The 14,268-nt window shown below is 42.7% G+C and overlaps 1 protein-coding gene across 6 annotated transcripts in view; it reads left to right on the forward strand.

Moving 5' to 3' along the window:
• Window positions 1–866: 866 nt before the first annotated feature.
• BIRC6 (baculoviral IAP repeat containing 6) overlaps window positions 867–14,268 on the forward strand; it is a 342,965-nt gene continuing 329,563 nt past the window's right edge. For all 6 annotated transcript variants that reach the window (XM_068232104.1, XM_068232106.1, XM_068232109.1 and 3 more), the window contains exon 1: window positions 867–1,291. In XM_068232104.1, coding sequence (XP_068088205.1) covers window positions 883–1,291 — 409 coding nt within the window. In that variant the 5' untranslated portion in view covers window positions 867–882. The remainder of the gene's footprint in view (window positions 1,292–14,268) is intronic.

Genomic DNA, 14,268 nt, shown 5'->3' on the forward strand with positions numbered 1-14,268 from the left:
ACATAGGAGAAAAGTAATTATGGCTCATTTTACTCTGGAAGAAATGTACTTCTTATTTGTGTATGTTTACATGTATTTTAAATGTTAAGATTTTCGTTACAGAGGTCCTTTAACCTATTGCGGACCGACACAGTTTAAATCTACGGCAGGCGGGTGGCTCTGCGGTTCTGACCTGACGTAAGCTCTACATCCCATTCACCGCACGTTCCCGCCGATCTGTCCCCGCCGCAATGTGCTCCCCTGCCGCCTCTATGACGGCGGAGCACTGTGAGCCGGGCAGGAGCCGTTTTCATTGGCTCCTGGCCCTGTCATTACTGTAAGCCAATCCCATTGAGCAGCCTGCGGCGGGGAGAGAGCGGCGTGACCTGCGGGAGCGACGGATTATTACGGGGATTCGTCGGTATGCAGCGTTTTACCGTACCAGCAGCCTCTGGTCCGTAAGGGGGCAGAGGCTGCTGGTACCGAAGTGGTTAAGGAATAGCAAAAAAAAAATCTTGCTTCCTATGAGTTTTAATTTGAGTCGAAGGTTATGCGCAAAACCTAGGTGTATGTGGCTCCCTGTAACCAGACTTCTCTAACCACTGTACTGATGCCCCTATATCTGCCCACATCTGACAGCAGCTGTCACCTCTCACGAGGCGAATAAAAACAGCAGCTCCTTGCAGCCCGATTTCTGCTGGCTACAGCAACTACTAGGGGCTGACCTGATCTACATAGAAACACGCTTCACACTCTGCACTATCAATAAAGTTTTTGAAGCAGCTCAAGTAAAAAAAAAAGGCTTGTGTTCCAGTCCTCCTAGCTGTGTGGTAGACGAGCAGCAGTGCCGTCATTTCCCGTCCCCCTCCTCCTGCCTGCTCGGCTTCCTGGCTGCTGCCCCGGATGGTGTATAGCTGGAGCGGTGTTGCTGCGGCTGCTGCTCTCCTGTCACCTGACGCAGCGGCCGGCGGTGGCCCTCTGCCTCCCCCTTCTCCGCTTATTCCCCTGGCGGTTTCCTCCGTTTCCTGCCCCCAGAACTCCAGCCTCACACCGACTCCGTCTCCCCCCGGCCTCCCCGTCCCGGTGTCCCGCCCGGCGGGGGCCCGGCTGCCGAAGATGGCGGCAGGGGCTGCAGCGGGCTCTTCGGAGTGGCTGGTGCTGAGGGACGGCTGCCTGCGCTGTGACGAGCACGGGGTCAGCAGCTTGTCTTATCATCCGGCCCTCAACGCCATCCTGGCCGTCACCACTCGTGGCTCCATCAAAGTCATCGACGGCACGTCAGGGGCAATCCTGCAGGCGTCAGCCGTCCACGGTGAGTGCGAGTGTGAGTGCGTGCTAATGATGCGGTGACATGGTGACAGCTCCTGACACCTGGGCTGGCCCCTCCTGTAGTATGTTGCTACACACCCATCACCCACTGTCACTGAGGATGGAGAGATACAGACGAGCTGGCTCACCCACTGTCACTGAGGATGGAGAGATACAGATGAGCTGGCTATAAATGGCATAGGAAATTAGACTTTTTTTGTTCTTATTTTGTATTCTGCCTACAATAAATGGAATAAGTTGAAGGATGTGCTAGAACTTTGCACAGTGCTAAGCAGATCTGAGAGCAAATGATTAACAACAAAGTAACATGTAGTAGTGAATTATTCAGGTTACCTACTTTCACATTCATTATCCTGGTTTCAGCATAAGATACTGTATCTATATATTGCTGTATGTAGCCCTTTCCCTCCCAGTGATGTCTTAGCCTAGGCTGTTTAGGTATGAAAAACTTCCCTCCCACAGCATTTCGGGAGAGCAGGTTTTATTTTTTTGTTTGTTTCGTTATTTGGCTATGGAACACACCATAAACATTCTGCAATAATGCACCTGCCAGTAGTAAAGATGTCGCCACCTGTGCTAAATTTCAGAATGTGAAGTGGGGTGTGGAAAGATTTTACGATGGTCTGACAGCAGTTCATACTGCATGGATCAAAAATTGATCTGTGAAATGGATCAGTTTTTTTTATTAGGCATTGGGCATTCGTTTTTGATCTGTGACCCTCTGTTCTGCAGTGAATGCGACGCATTTGTTGATCCAGAAAAATCGATCTCGCCCAAATCTTGTCACCATTTGGTGGATTGTGCCAAACTGATCCGTTCCAATGGAGCAATGTTACAGAATTCTATTGATTAACATAGGATCCGTTCACATTGGCTAGAATCCGGTCTGTTACAGTCCACTTCATGGACTGTGTATGGTCAGGGTGAACCGGCTCTAAATTTATAAAATCTAGTTAAAAAAATGGTTTGTTTTGGAGACCGATACTGGAGTATGTTATGTAATGAGGTGTCATCATTTAGAGCCACTGTATTATTTTGTTAATGCATTTCTGATTTGTGCTTTAATTTTTTTAGTCTTGATTAATAATTCAGTTTATTAGTGTTCCCCTTTTATAAGTTTTTCAACAGAAAAGAACAAATTAATTTCCTCATAGCGATTCCCCATGAAGTTTAATAGAAGCTGAAATGGGAGTTAGCATAGAATTGATCTAGAGTGAAAGACTGACAAATTAATTAATGACACTTAAATATTCACTTTCAAATCATTAGCCTAATGTGAAGTTATAATTCAGTCTCTGCAAAGCCTGTTAAAGGACCACTCTAGCGAAAAAAGTAAGCAGTTATAATCTGACAGAACCGACAGGTTTTGGACTAGTCCATCTCCTCATGGGGGATTTACAGTGTGTTCTGTTTTCAAAAGCATTTCATGGACAGCAGTTTTAACTGCCAAATAGTGTTTCCTTGATCCATTTAATTGTTGTCATGAAATTTGACTATCCAGATGTTTTTGAATTTGCATAGCTAGACTGACATATTGAGGCCACCAGAACCTTGAGAACATCACAAGGTGTTGCTTTGTGCTTCTGCTAACAGTAATCTCAGTATGTAGGCTGAATTCTGTTGTTGTCACCACTTTTTAAGTATTCCTTCCCTATTGTAAACTGAGCACTAGTCTAGTTGAGGCGACCCAGCGGGAAACCTTATATGAAAATTATGCTAGCTTGATTGGGTGGACGACACTTTCTTGAACCTTTTTAGGATTCTGATAGGTTGTAATAACTACACCCACATTATTCTGCCAACTACAACACTTATAGCTTAAGAGTGTGCTGTGATTGGAGAACTGTTTCCTGTGAGGTTTGCTGCTGTGTAACCTCAAGTAGACTAGCTCCATAAATTCTTCCTCTGTAGGCCACATGCTTCTGTAGATGTTGGCAACACAGGTTATTGGTTTATTTTTGTATGTAAATAGGAGTAATATGTTAGTGTTACAATAGAGCTAAAATCAGTCTTGCAAGTACAATACTTTTGGCTCTCGAGCTACTTTGAAAACTCAACCCCCCTCTGAACTGCCACCACAAAAAAAGATGTATATCGCCCCCCGCATTTACATTGATATAATTATTACAAACTGCCCACTTAGACAGAAAAAGGCACATACTCACCTGCAGCGTTCATTCTGTCTCCTTTCCTTAACTCTCCTGTTCAGGAACTGCGTTGCTGACCTGAAAGGCAAGTTGCCAAAGTACCACGGGAACTGAGGGGCTGAGACCACATCGCTATGCACAGCCTGTAGGGGAGGACGCGCTGTCTCTTCAGCCGCCCCTCTCCCCTTGCTCTTCCCTGACTGGCCACGTGCTGCGAGTCAGTATGCGGCCGTGATCTACCTTGCAGTCCTTCGCAATCTACTGGTAGATCTCAATGGGCACCCCCGATTTAGAGCCTAATTTTAACTAGAGAAAAGCCTGCATCACAGATGTGATTTGTAAATTATATTTTACTGATGAGACCTTGCATTCGCTGCTTTTGCCTTTTTTAAAGCAAACCTTAAAGAAAATCTGAAATGACAATTGCTTGGTAAGTATTAGACTAAGGAGGAGTGTAGGAGTTGGAGCAATTTAGGGTATCTGTAGTTGGAGTCTGTGGTTTCATAAACTGAGGAGTTGGATGATTTTTGTACTGACTCCACAGCCCTGGTGAGAGGACTGGGAAGGACTAGGACCCAGAGCCTTCCCTCTCTATAGGTGATTATTTTAAAAATAACTCTTAGCATTACATTAGTAAGAGCTTTTCAAATCACTTGCGCTTAGAAAAGTTCTGCTAGTGGGTTGTAGGCCTAACTGCTTAATAAAATTTGTATTTGATGATCCTAATTGCGGTGCAGCCTTTCTTCAGGGTTTCTTTCTCTATTTATACTTTAGGAACCTTGTTACAACTGTACAGACACAGGTCAGATCGTTTATTTCTCTGGCCATCAACAATTGGTTCAGTGAAAGAGCAGCCAAGTTTTTCTGTCTGGAGTTCCCTATAATTCCTGAGATATATGAACTAATCTGCTTTCATTTGAGAGCCTTTAGTTCAGGAACTTAATCCAGCACACAACCATTTGCACTTTATGGTGTAATTTGCCACCCATTGTGCGTTGTCTCCCAGCATATGTTAGGGAGGGATACATAGTTTTCCTTTGCAAGTTTTAGAATACTGATCGGGAAACCCCTGGGGTGGACACCTTGTGCATTATGGATATTGCATCAGTTAACTCTATATCCTTAATGCTGATGGAACAAGGACTGTGAGGCTTTCTGAAACGTAAATATCCATTGTACCCAGTGAGTTCTTGTCATGTGCTTACGGTAGATTGTTTTGGAAAATCATTAATTCAAGTTTGAAAATGGATAGTACAAGCAGTGAAAGGTTATTGCCATGAGTAGTTTTGCAGCCCCTGCATTCATCAACCTCTCTGTCAGGCTACCTCAATGAGGTTTTGGTTGACATTTTTGTGGAGTCTCTTGTCTATATTAAGGCATGTGGATGAAGTGCATAAAACACGTGTTTTGATTTAGTGTGACAATTTGACATCTCTTCATACTTGTTTACGAACAGCATTTCCCTGCCCATAGTGTTCAGTGTGGAGAGTGGTGAGAGCAAGATTGCTTTTCTTGATGTACACTTCAGATTTTGCCCAAAATAAAGCCCAGGATTGCTTCAGGGATGGAATTGATCATCCCCAATGAGTACCACTAACATCCACATGATGTTAATTGTAAATATTTTGTGAGTTTAGGCCCCGTTCACATCCCAAACGCGGATGGCCATACGTGCGGAACGCAACGCATGCGAACGCACGGCATCCGCATTTGTGTGCGTTGCGTGGCTGATCCCATCACTGAAAAGTGAATGGGACAGCCACGCATTTTTTGCAAAAAATGCGTGCAGCATGCGTTCCCGGACCGCACAGGTCCGGAACGCATGCAGTGTGAACATCAGACAGTGAACTCTATGCACTGTCTGATGTCGTGCGTGTCGGCCTCCCGCACGCGATTCCAAAACGCGGCTGGAAACGCGTGCAGTATGAACGGGGCCTTAAACCATCTCCCGCTGTTTGCATTTTCATGCTGAAATGCATCTGCTGGTTGGTTAAGACCCAAGTCCCTTTTACGATGGAAACAAGCCATTGCATGCAACAGCAGACCCACAACTTGATATAAAAAGATCAGGTGGTTACTCCAAGGTAGGGTGGCGATTGATGCAAGCTGTTTTACGAAGAGAGGCCTATTGGATTTACAAGTTGAGTGCTGTACACCCGCTGGGACTGAGTAGCATAAACTCCTTGCAGTTTGCCTTGCCATGCATCCTAATTCTGTATATTATACTTATTTATATGTTCATATGGGACCTTTTGGGTGTAATGTGTTTGGTTTCTCCTGACAACAAATATGGTACTCTATTTCATATGCTAAAAACTTATGCAATTTCTTCAACAGTGATCATGAAGGGAGGCTGCATAAGGCTTTAAGCAGTCCATTGGGAAATTTGAAACTGGGGGCAGATGCAGCACATTATAATTTAAAGTACTGTATACCAGAGACCAAAGCATTGAAAGTATCGATACTTACCTGGGTCTTCCTCCAGCATCATACGCACGTCTAAGTCCCTCGGCGTCCTCCCGCGGTCTGCCATTCAGCCGCAATCAGCCCCGGTAACTGGTTCAGTAGCATCAGTCGTGGTCTTCTGGGCATGCGCGGACGACCCCGACTGATGCGACTTAACCATTTACTGGGGCTGATTGTGGCTGAACAGCCGGAATGATATATATTTTGTAAATATGGGTACAACCTTCAAGAGAAGGTTCTTATATATGGCAGACAAAGGACTCTGGTACAAGCTCCAGGATTTCACCCTTTGCAGTCTGATACACAAAATATGAACTTTTAGCACATGATGGGATTTATGAATTCACTGCTGCTAAATTCTTATTGTTTTAAATTCCCTCCTTCTTAATAAAAGCAGAGCAGATATGCCATTTACAGAATGTCTCTCTGAGCCACTGACCTGTTATATAAGTATGCGTGTCTTGAGATTTTATCAGTTACATGCTTGTGTGGGTCAGCAACTTGATGTGTTGTATAACCACTCTAGAGCTTGCAAGTTACAGTGGCAGCTCCCATATTTCATTCTTACTTTAAACCTCACCTGCGAGCATAAAAATAAAACTATTTAAAAGATCCGGTTTGTTTAAAGTAGAAGTCCCAGTGCAATAAATGAGCGATGTGGAGTCGGTGCATATATCTTTCGACTCCAACTCCTTAACTTATGCTTCTACTGCCTCCTATATTTTTAATAAACTAATGCATTTTCTATGTTGAAAGGACACAACACACAATGCATTTCACCACTGCCCAAACTCAAAAATGTAAAATCCGTATGAAGATGGGGTATGCTTTTGGTAACAAATCAAAATGACTACTGGCCAGGCTGCTGACACAACCCTGTTGGTGATCCAAGCTAGTCACTGCCAACCTGTATGAGGATACTGTTGTCTAAAATCTGTTGCTAAGCCTATGTAAATGTCTAGGTAGTAGTGTTTTTGGTTTTAAAATTTGGGATCTATCATCTGTGTTGAGATCCAAGCATTCTAATGTTTCCTTTTAGGAGTATTTTATAGTCTGTTATGATTTGTTTGGTAGCTATAAATGTGTGATCAATTGGCATTGATTCTCTTTCCTAGAAGAGCTTCTGTTCGGTTCCTGGCAATCACTTTAGAGTATTGTTTATATTCATAGCTAAGTTCTCAACCAAAACCCCATAGCATATATGTATGTCCACCAGATATGAGGTAGGTGCCCACAGAAGAGCATCTGTAAGGCCTGACAGGTTATGTCCCCAATCAGTCTCTATTCCCCGATCTATTTCCATGGCTCTGAGCCTGGCCCACATGTTCACCTATAGACAAGCCTCCGTGTGAACAGGACACTTTATTTGTCTCCTGACTACGGTTACCCCCAGGTCTTAAAGTGCAAGGCATACAGGCTGAAGTAGAGAAGACAATAACCCACCAGAACCCCAATGAGGCTAGTAACACAGTTCAATAGTTCATAAGTATCACAGAGGGCTATTACCTTGATTCAGGAGGATGAGGCCCTCAGCGTTGATTGTTAATAATGACAGATGTATCCGGAACAGGCAGTGAATGATCCAGGTAAGAGTTCATGCAAGGTCCACATGCAAGGTTATTCAACAGGTAATACAGGATCTTCTAAAAAAAATTAGCATATTGTGATAAAGTTCATTATTTTCTGTAATGTACTGATAAACATTAGACTTTCATATATTTTAGATTCAAATACACACAACTGAAGTAGTTCAAGCCTTTTATTGTTTTAATATTGATAATTTTGGCATACAGCTCATGAAAACCCAACATTCCTATCTCAAAAAATTTGCATATTTCATCCGACCAATAAAAGAAAAGTGTTTTTTTTTTAAAAAAAAGTCAACCTTCAAATAATTATGTTAAGTTATGCACTCAATACTTTGTCGGGAATCCTTTTGCAGAAATGACTGCTTCAATGCGGCGTGGCATGGAGGCAATCAGCCTGCGGCACTGCTCAGGTGTTATGGAGGCCCAGAATGCTTCGATAGCGGCCTTAAGCTCATCCGGAGTGTTAGGTCTTGCGTCTCTCAACTTTCTCTTCACAATATCCCACAGATTCTCTATGGAGTTCAGGTCAGGAGAGTTGGCAGGCCAATTGAGCACAGTAATACCATGGTCAGTAAACCATTTACCAGTGGTTTTGGCACTGTGAAAAGGTGTCAGGTTGTGCTGAAAAATGAATTTTTCATCTCCATAAAGCTTTTCAGCAGATGGAAGCATGAAGTGCTCCAAAATATCCTGATAGCTAGCTGCATTGACCCTGCCCTTGATAAAACACAGTGGACCAACACCAGCAGCTGACATGGCACCCCAGACCATCACTGACTGTGGGTACTTGACACTGGACTTCAGGCATTTTGGCATTTCCCTCTCCCCAGTGTTCCTCCAGACTCTGGCACCTTGATTTCCGAATGACATGTAAAAGTTGCTTTCATCTGAAAAAAGTACTTTGGACCACTGAGCAACAGTCCAGTGCTGCTTCTCTGTAGCCCAGGTCAGGCACTTCTGCCGCTGGTTCTGGTTCAAAAGTGGGTTCATGCTTCCATCTGCTGAAAAACTTTATGGAGATGAAGATTTCATTTTTCAGCACGACCTGGCACCTGCTCACAGTGCCAAAACCACTGGTAAATGGTTTACTGACCATGGTATTACTGTGCTCAATTGGCCTGCCAACTCTCCTGACCTGAACCCCATAGAGAATCTGTGGGATATTGTGAAGAGAAAGTTGAGAGACGCAAGACCCAACACTCTGGATGAGCTTAAGGCCGCTATGGAAGCATCCTGGGCCTCCATAACACCTAAGCAGTGCCACAGGCTGATTGCCTCCATGCCACGCCGCATTGAAGCAGTCATTTCTGCAAAAGGATTCCCGACCAAGTATTGAGTGCATAACTGAACATAATTATTTGAAGGCTGACTTTTTTTTTTGTTTTAAAAACACTTTTTTCTTTTATTGGTCGGATGAAATATGCTAACTTTTTGAGATCGGAATTTTGGGTTTTCATGAGCTGTATGCCAAAATCATCAATAAGAAAAACAATAAAAGGCTTGAACTACTTCAGTTGTGTGTATTTGAATCTAAAATATATGAAAGTCTAATGTTTATCAGTACATTACAGAAAATAATGAACTTTGTCACAATATGCTAATTTTTTGAGAAGATCCTGTAGATGATCCAGGTAATATGAGAGTTCATGCAAAGTCCGTATTCAAGGTTATTTAAGCAACAGATAAGGATTGGGTCAAGTATACTTAGAATGTCCTGTCCAGGTAGCATGCAAGAATATCCAGTAAACAGGCAGAGGTCGGTCCAGGCGGCAGGCAAGAGTATCTAGGAATCAAAGCAAGGGTTAATAACCGCAGACAAGATAGTCAAATACAAGCCAAAGGTCAAGATTCAGTAATCTAACAATGTGAGTGCGCATCCAGCTACTAGCCAAAGCTATGCTTATCATGGACAATGACTGGGAGCACTCTGCAGGTTTAAATACAGCTTGCATCCAATCAGTGGCTGGCCACACTCCACACTCTGCACATCCAATCACACAGTAGTACACCTACCTAGGTGTCAGCTGACTATTGTTTACATCTGAGGAGGGCATACTAGGGACGCGCCCTCCGCCTATTAGAAAGTGCGGCCTGTGTCTGAGCAGCACAGTCATCAGCGGGGAACAAGCGCCGAGACCCGGAAGCAACTGATTTCGCCCGGGTCTCGGCAGAAACATCATCAGAAACAGGCATGTCAGATTTCTGTTATAACCACACTGAAACCCTGTCTTCTATATTATTTTTAGTTAACTATGATGATTCAAATAAGCCTGATATGTATGCATTTCAAGAATTAGTGTCAGTTATATGCTAGCTAGAGTTATTCCTTAAACAAGTGCAAATAGCAAAATTTTCTGAATATATTTGACACTAAGCTAAGGGAAATTGTTTTTACGTTTATGGAGACTTGGATAACAGTTCCAGACAGACTAAGGTTGCCATGTCTTTTTTTTTTTTTTTTGGGAACAATATCTGATTTTGAAATTGGTGATGATGGCAAACATCATGTTATGGTTATGGTAGTTCATTGTGACTTTAATAAAATGTCAGATAAAGCATTTTTAATCATAAGCTTAATAAATAATATAACACTGCCATCTGGCGATTTTTGTAATCTTTTTATAAGTTTATAAAATTAATGATTTCTTCATAAAAAAAAAAAAAAATTATAGAATGAAATGATTTAGATAGCTGATCAGTATACATAATATTTGATTACTCTTTAAAGGACTTACAAGGCCAATAATAGAGGAAAAAAATAAATAAAAAAAAGTTAGCTACCTGCGTCAGCTTGTAAGGCACGGACGCCGTCCGCGCCCTCAGTGCCGTTCCGCCGGGTCCCCGCCGCTCAATAGCCCCCCGAACGGTCCCGGGCTGCGTGGTCGGGGACCGTTCGGGGGGCTATTGAGCGGCGGGGACCCGGCGGAATGGCACGGAGGGCGCGGGCGGCGTCCTCCGTGCCTTACAAGCTGACGCAGGTAGCTAACTTTTTTTTTTTTTTTTTCTCTATTATTGGCCTTGTAAGTCCTTTAACCTCCTTGCCGGTTTTCCCGACCTGAGCTCGGGGTAAAAAAAAAGAAGCTATTAGCGGTGATCCCGAGCTCAGGTCGGGGTAGGCATTGCAGAGCTTTACCTGTCAGTTTTGGAGTCCCGCGCGCGATCGCGCTGTGCAGCGGGACTCCAGACTCTCTCCCCGGCAGTGTGGGGTCTTTCCCTGGCCGCCGGGATCCCCATGTCCCCGCTATTCCCGGGACCCAGCGGCCAATCGGAGCGGCGGTGGTGGCGTGACGTCATCGGGGGCGGGGCTAATATTTAAAACAAACTTCTCTATATTAGAGAAATATAGAGAAGTTCGTTTATATGTATATTAGCGCCATCTTGTGGTCAAAATGATAACTGCAGCGCTGGAGCCCAGGAAGGTAAATTTTTTTATTCTGCTGCAGATCTCCCTGCCAGAATGATTTTTTTTTTTCAGGTTTTAGGGTCTGAATGAGTGGAAAAAAATTGCACCTCTTTTAGACCCTAAAATCTGGAAAGAATCAGACCGCCAAGGAGGTTAAGGATAGTATAGTGTTTCAAATAAGTATTAATTTACTGTAAGTCTGAATGCTGTTGGTTACAGGCCTATGTATTTTGGTGGATCAAGATGGCCGACAGCATTTCAGAAAGAAATGGGCATACCTCAGGCCAATTAAGATACAGATGTCATAATAAGCAAACACAGCATGGAACATAGATATGGGAGATGTTTTTTTTGTTTTTGTTTTTGTTTTTTAATTCTGGAGACCCAGTGTCTCATGACATTTCTTTTATCGGGAGGGCATGATGTAGTCTATGTCTACCTGCGTGTGTACCCAATTAATTACGATATCGCCCTTATTAATTAAATGTGAAACACTCCAAATTACGTTAGTTCTCACAAGATAAGGTAATTAAGGAATTTATAAACAATAATATTATGACTTGGGTATTCAAAACATGACAAAGCATTGACGTACGGAGGTTTCAGCCAATCAGAACCTGTGATTCAGGGAAAATCCAGATTAGGCAGTTATATTGCATCCAAGCACTATAAAAGTAGGAGCTGAAAGCTCATGGTTTGCACTAGCCTACCTTTCTCCTGAGAAGACACACGAGACAGAAGCTACCTTCCCACACGTGGTTCTAGATGCTGAAGAGGTGACAGAGAAGGGGTAATATGCTTAATGTTCTGGTGATTTACTTTATTAATTTTTCAGCATTAAGTTCTGTTAAGATGTTAGCAAGCAGTTTTTTTAGAAGTTAGGCTGCTTTCACAGTGAGACGTTACATGCGTACGTTAGTGCAGCCTGTAACGCACCCCACCGCACAGCAATAAAAAAAATCAATGGGCTGTTCACAGTGCCCACATTGCGTCACATAGTAACGCTGCACGTTCTTTTGAAGTGCAGCATACTGTGCATTCTAGCGGCTTAAAGGAATACTTAAGTAAAAAAAAAAAGACATTTACTCACCTGGGGCATCCCTCAGCACCCCGAAGCTGGATGGTGCCCTCGCAGCCCCGCTCCGATCGTCCTGTCCCCGCCGGCGGCTACTTCCGGTTCGGCGACAGCCGCCGACAGGCTGGGAACGCGGCTTATTTTCCGCGTTCCCAGCCGCTGCTATCACCCTCTATGCTGCTATAGCGTATATATATATACGCTATAGCAGCGTATATAAGGGAAAGAAGCCTTATTTTTATGCTATATCTTTAACCCATTCGCGTTCCGTCGTTTTCACTTGAGCAATGTTCACCTCCCATTGATTAGCCTATAACTTTATCACTACTTATCACAATGAACTGATCTATATCTTGTTTTTTCCGCCACCAATTAGGCTTTCTTTGGGTGGTACATTTTGCTAAGAGCCACTTTACTGTAAATGCATTTTAACAGGAAGAATAAGAAAAAAACGGAAAAAAATTATTTCTCAGTTTTCAGCCATTATCGTTTTAAAATACATGCCTCCATAATTAAAACTCACGTATTGTATTTGCCCATATGTCCCGGTTATTACACCGTTAAAATTATGTCCCTATCACAATGTATGGCGACAATATTTTATTTGGAAATAAAGGTGCATTTTTTCCGTTTTCCATGTATCACTATTTACAAGTTTAAAAAAAAAAAAAAAATAGCAATATTTCATCTTTACATTGATATTTAACCACTTCACCACTGAGGGGTTTTACCCCCTGACCACCAGAGCAATTTTCACCTTTCAGCGCTCCTTCCATTCATTAGTCTATAACTTTATCATTACTTATCACAATTAAACGAACTATATCTCGTTTTTTCCACCACCAATTATGCTTTCTTTAGGTGGGACATTATGCCAAGAATTATTTTATTCTAAATGTGTTTTAATGGGAAAATAGGAAAAATGTGGGAAATTCATTATTTTTCAGTTTTCGACCATTATAGTTTTTAAATAATGCATGCTACTGTAATTAAAACCCATGAAATGTATTTGCCCTTTTGTCCCGGTTATAAAACCATTTAAATTATGTCCCTATCACAATGTTTGGCGCCAATATTTTATTTGGAAATAAAGGTGCATTTTTTTCAGTTTTGCATCCATCCCTAATTACAAGCCCATAGTTTATAAAGTAACAGTGTTGTACCCTCCTGACATAAATATTTAAAAACTTCAGTCCCTAAGGTAACTATTTATGTATTTTTTTTAATTGTACATTTTTTAATTTTTTTTTTAATTACAAAAAAAATAAAAATGGGAGTGTGGGAGGTAATGAGTTAATTTTTTGTGTAAAAGTAATTTATTTGTATGTGAAAAATGTTTAGGGTGTAGTTTTACTATTTGGCCACAAGATGGCCACAGTAACTTTTTGTTTAATGCGACCTCCAAGCGTCCTTCCGGACTCTTGGAGGAAGTACTAGGAGGCTGGGTAAGTGTGTGGTTTTTTTTTTTTTTTTTTTTTTTTTTTTTTTTTCCCACAATGATCGCCCTGCTCATCGGAGAGCAGCGGATCATTGCGGGGCTTAGATCAACGAACGGGAATGGATTTTCCCGTTCATTGATCTCCGGGCCGGCGGCGTGTTTACGAGCGGCCGGCGGCGTGTTTACGAGCGGGAGCGCGGGCAGCGGCGGGAGCGCGGAAAGTACGGATTTCTCCATCCCTGGGGGTTAAAGGATGGAAAAAGGGACGGAGAAATTCGTACGGGCGGGGGTAAAGTGGTTAAAAAGTTTAGACCCTTAGGTAAATATTTACATTTTTTTTTTTTTATTGTAATGTTTGTTTTTTTTTTTTTTTAATATTAAATATTTTATTTGGGTATTTTTGGGAGGGTGGGGATGTAAACAATAGTTTTATAATGTAAATGTGTGTTTATTTTTTTTTTTTTTTTTTAGTTGTAGTTCTACTTTTTACATGAGTTTTACATGATGTCACTTTAACCACTTGAGGACCGTGGGCTTTACCCCCCTTAACCACCCTGGCGTTCTATTAAGATCGCCAGGGCAGCTGCGGGAGGGTTTTTTTTAAATAAAAAAAAAACTATTTCATGCAGCCAACTAAAAGTTGGCTGCATGAAAGCCCACTAGAGGGCGCTCCGGAGGCGTTCTTCCGATCGCCTCCGGCACCCAGAATAAACAAGGAAGGCCGCAATGAGCGGCCTTCCTTGTTTTGCTTAGATCGTCGCCATAGCGACGAGCGGAGTGACGTCATGGACGTCAGCCGACGTCCTGACGTCAGACGCCTCCGATCCAGCCCTTAGCGCTGG

Source organism: Hyperolius riggenbachi, chromosome 4 (assembly GCF_040937935.1).
Source record: "Hyperolius riggenbachi isolate aHypRig1 chromosome 4, aHypRig1.pri, whole genome shotgun sequence".
NCBI classification, from domain to species: Eukaryota; Metazoa; Chordata; class Amphibia; order Anura; family Hyperoliidae; genus Hyperolius; species Hyperolius riggenbachi.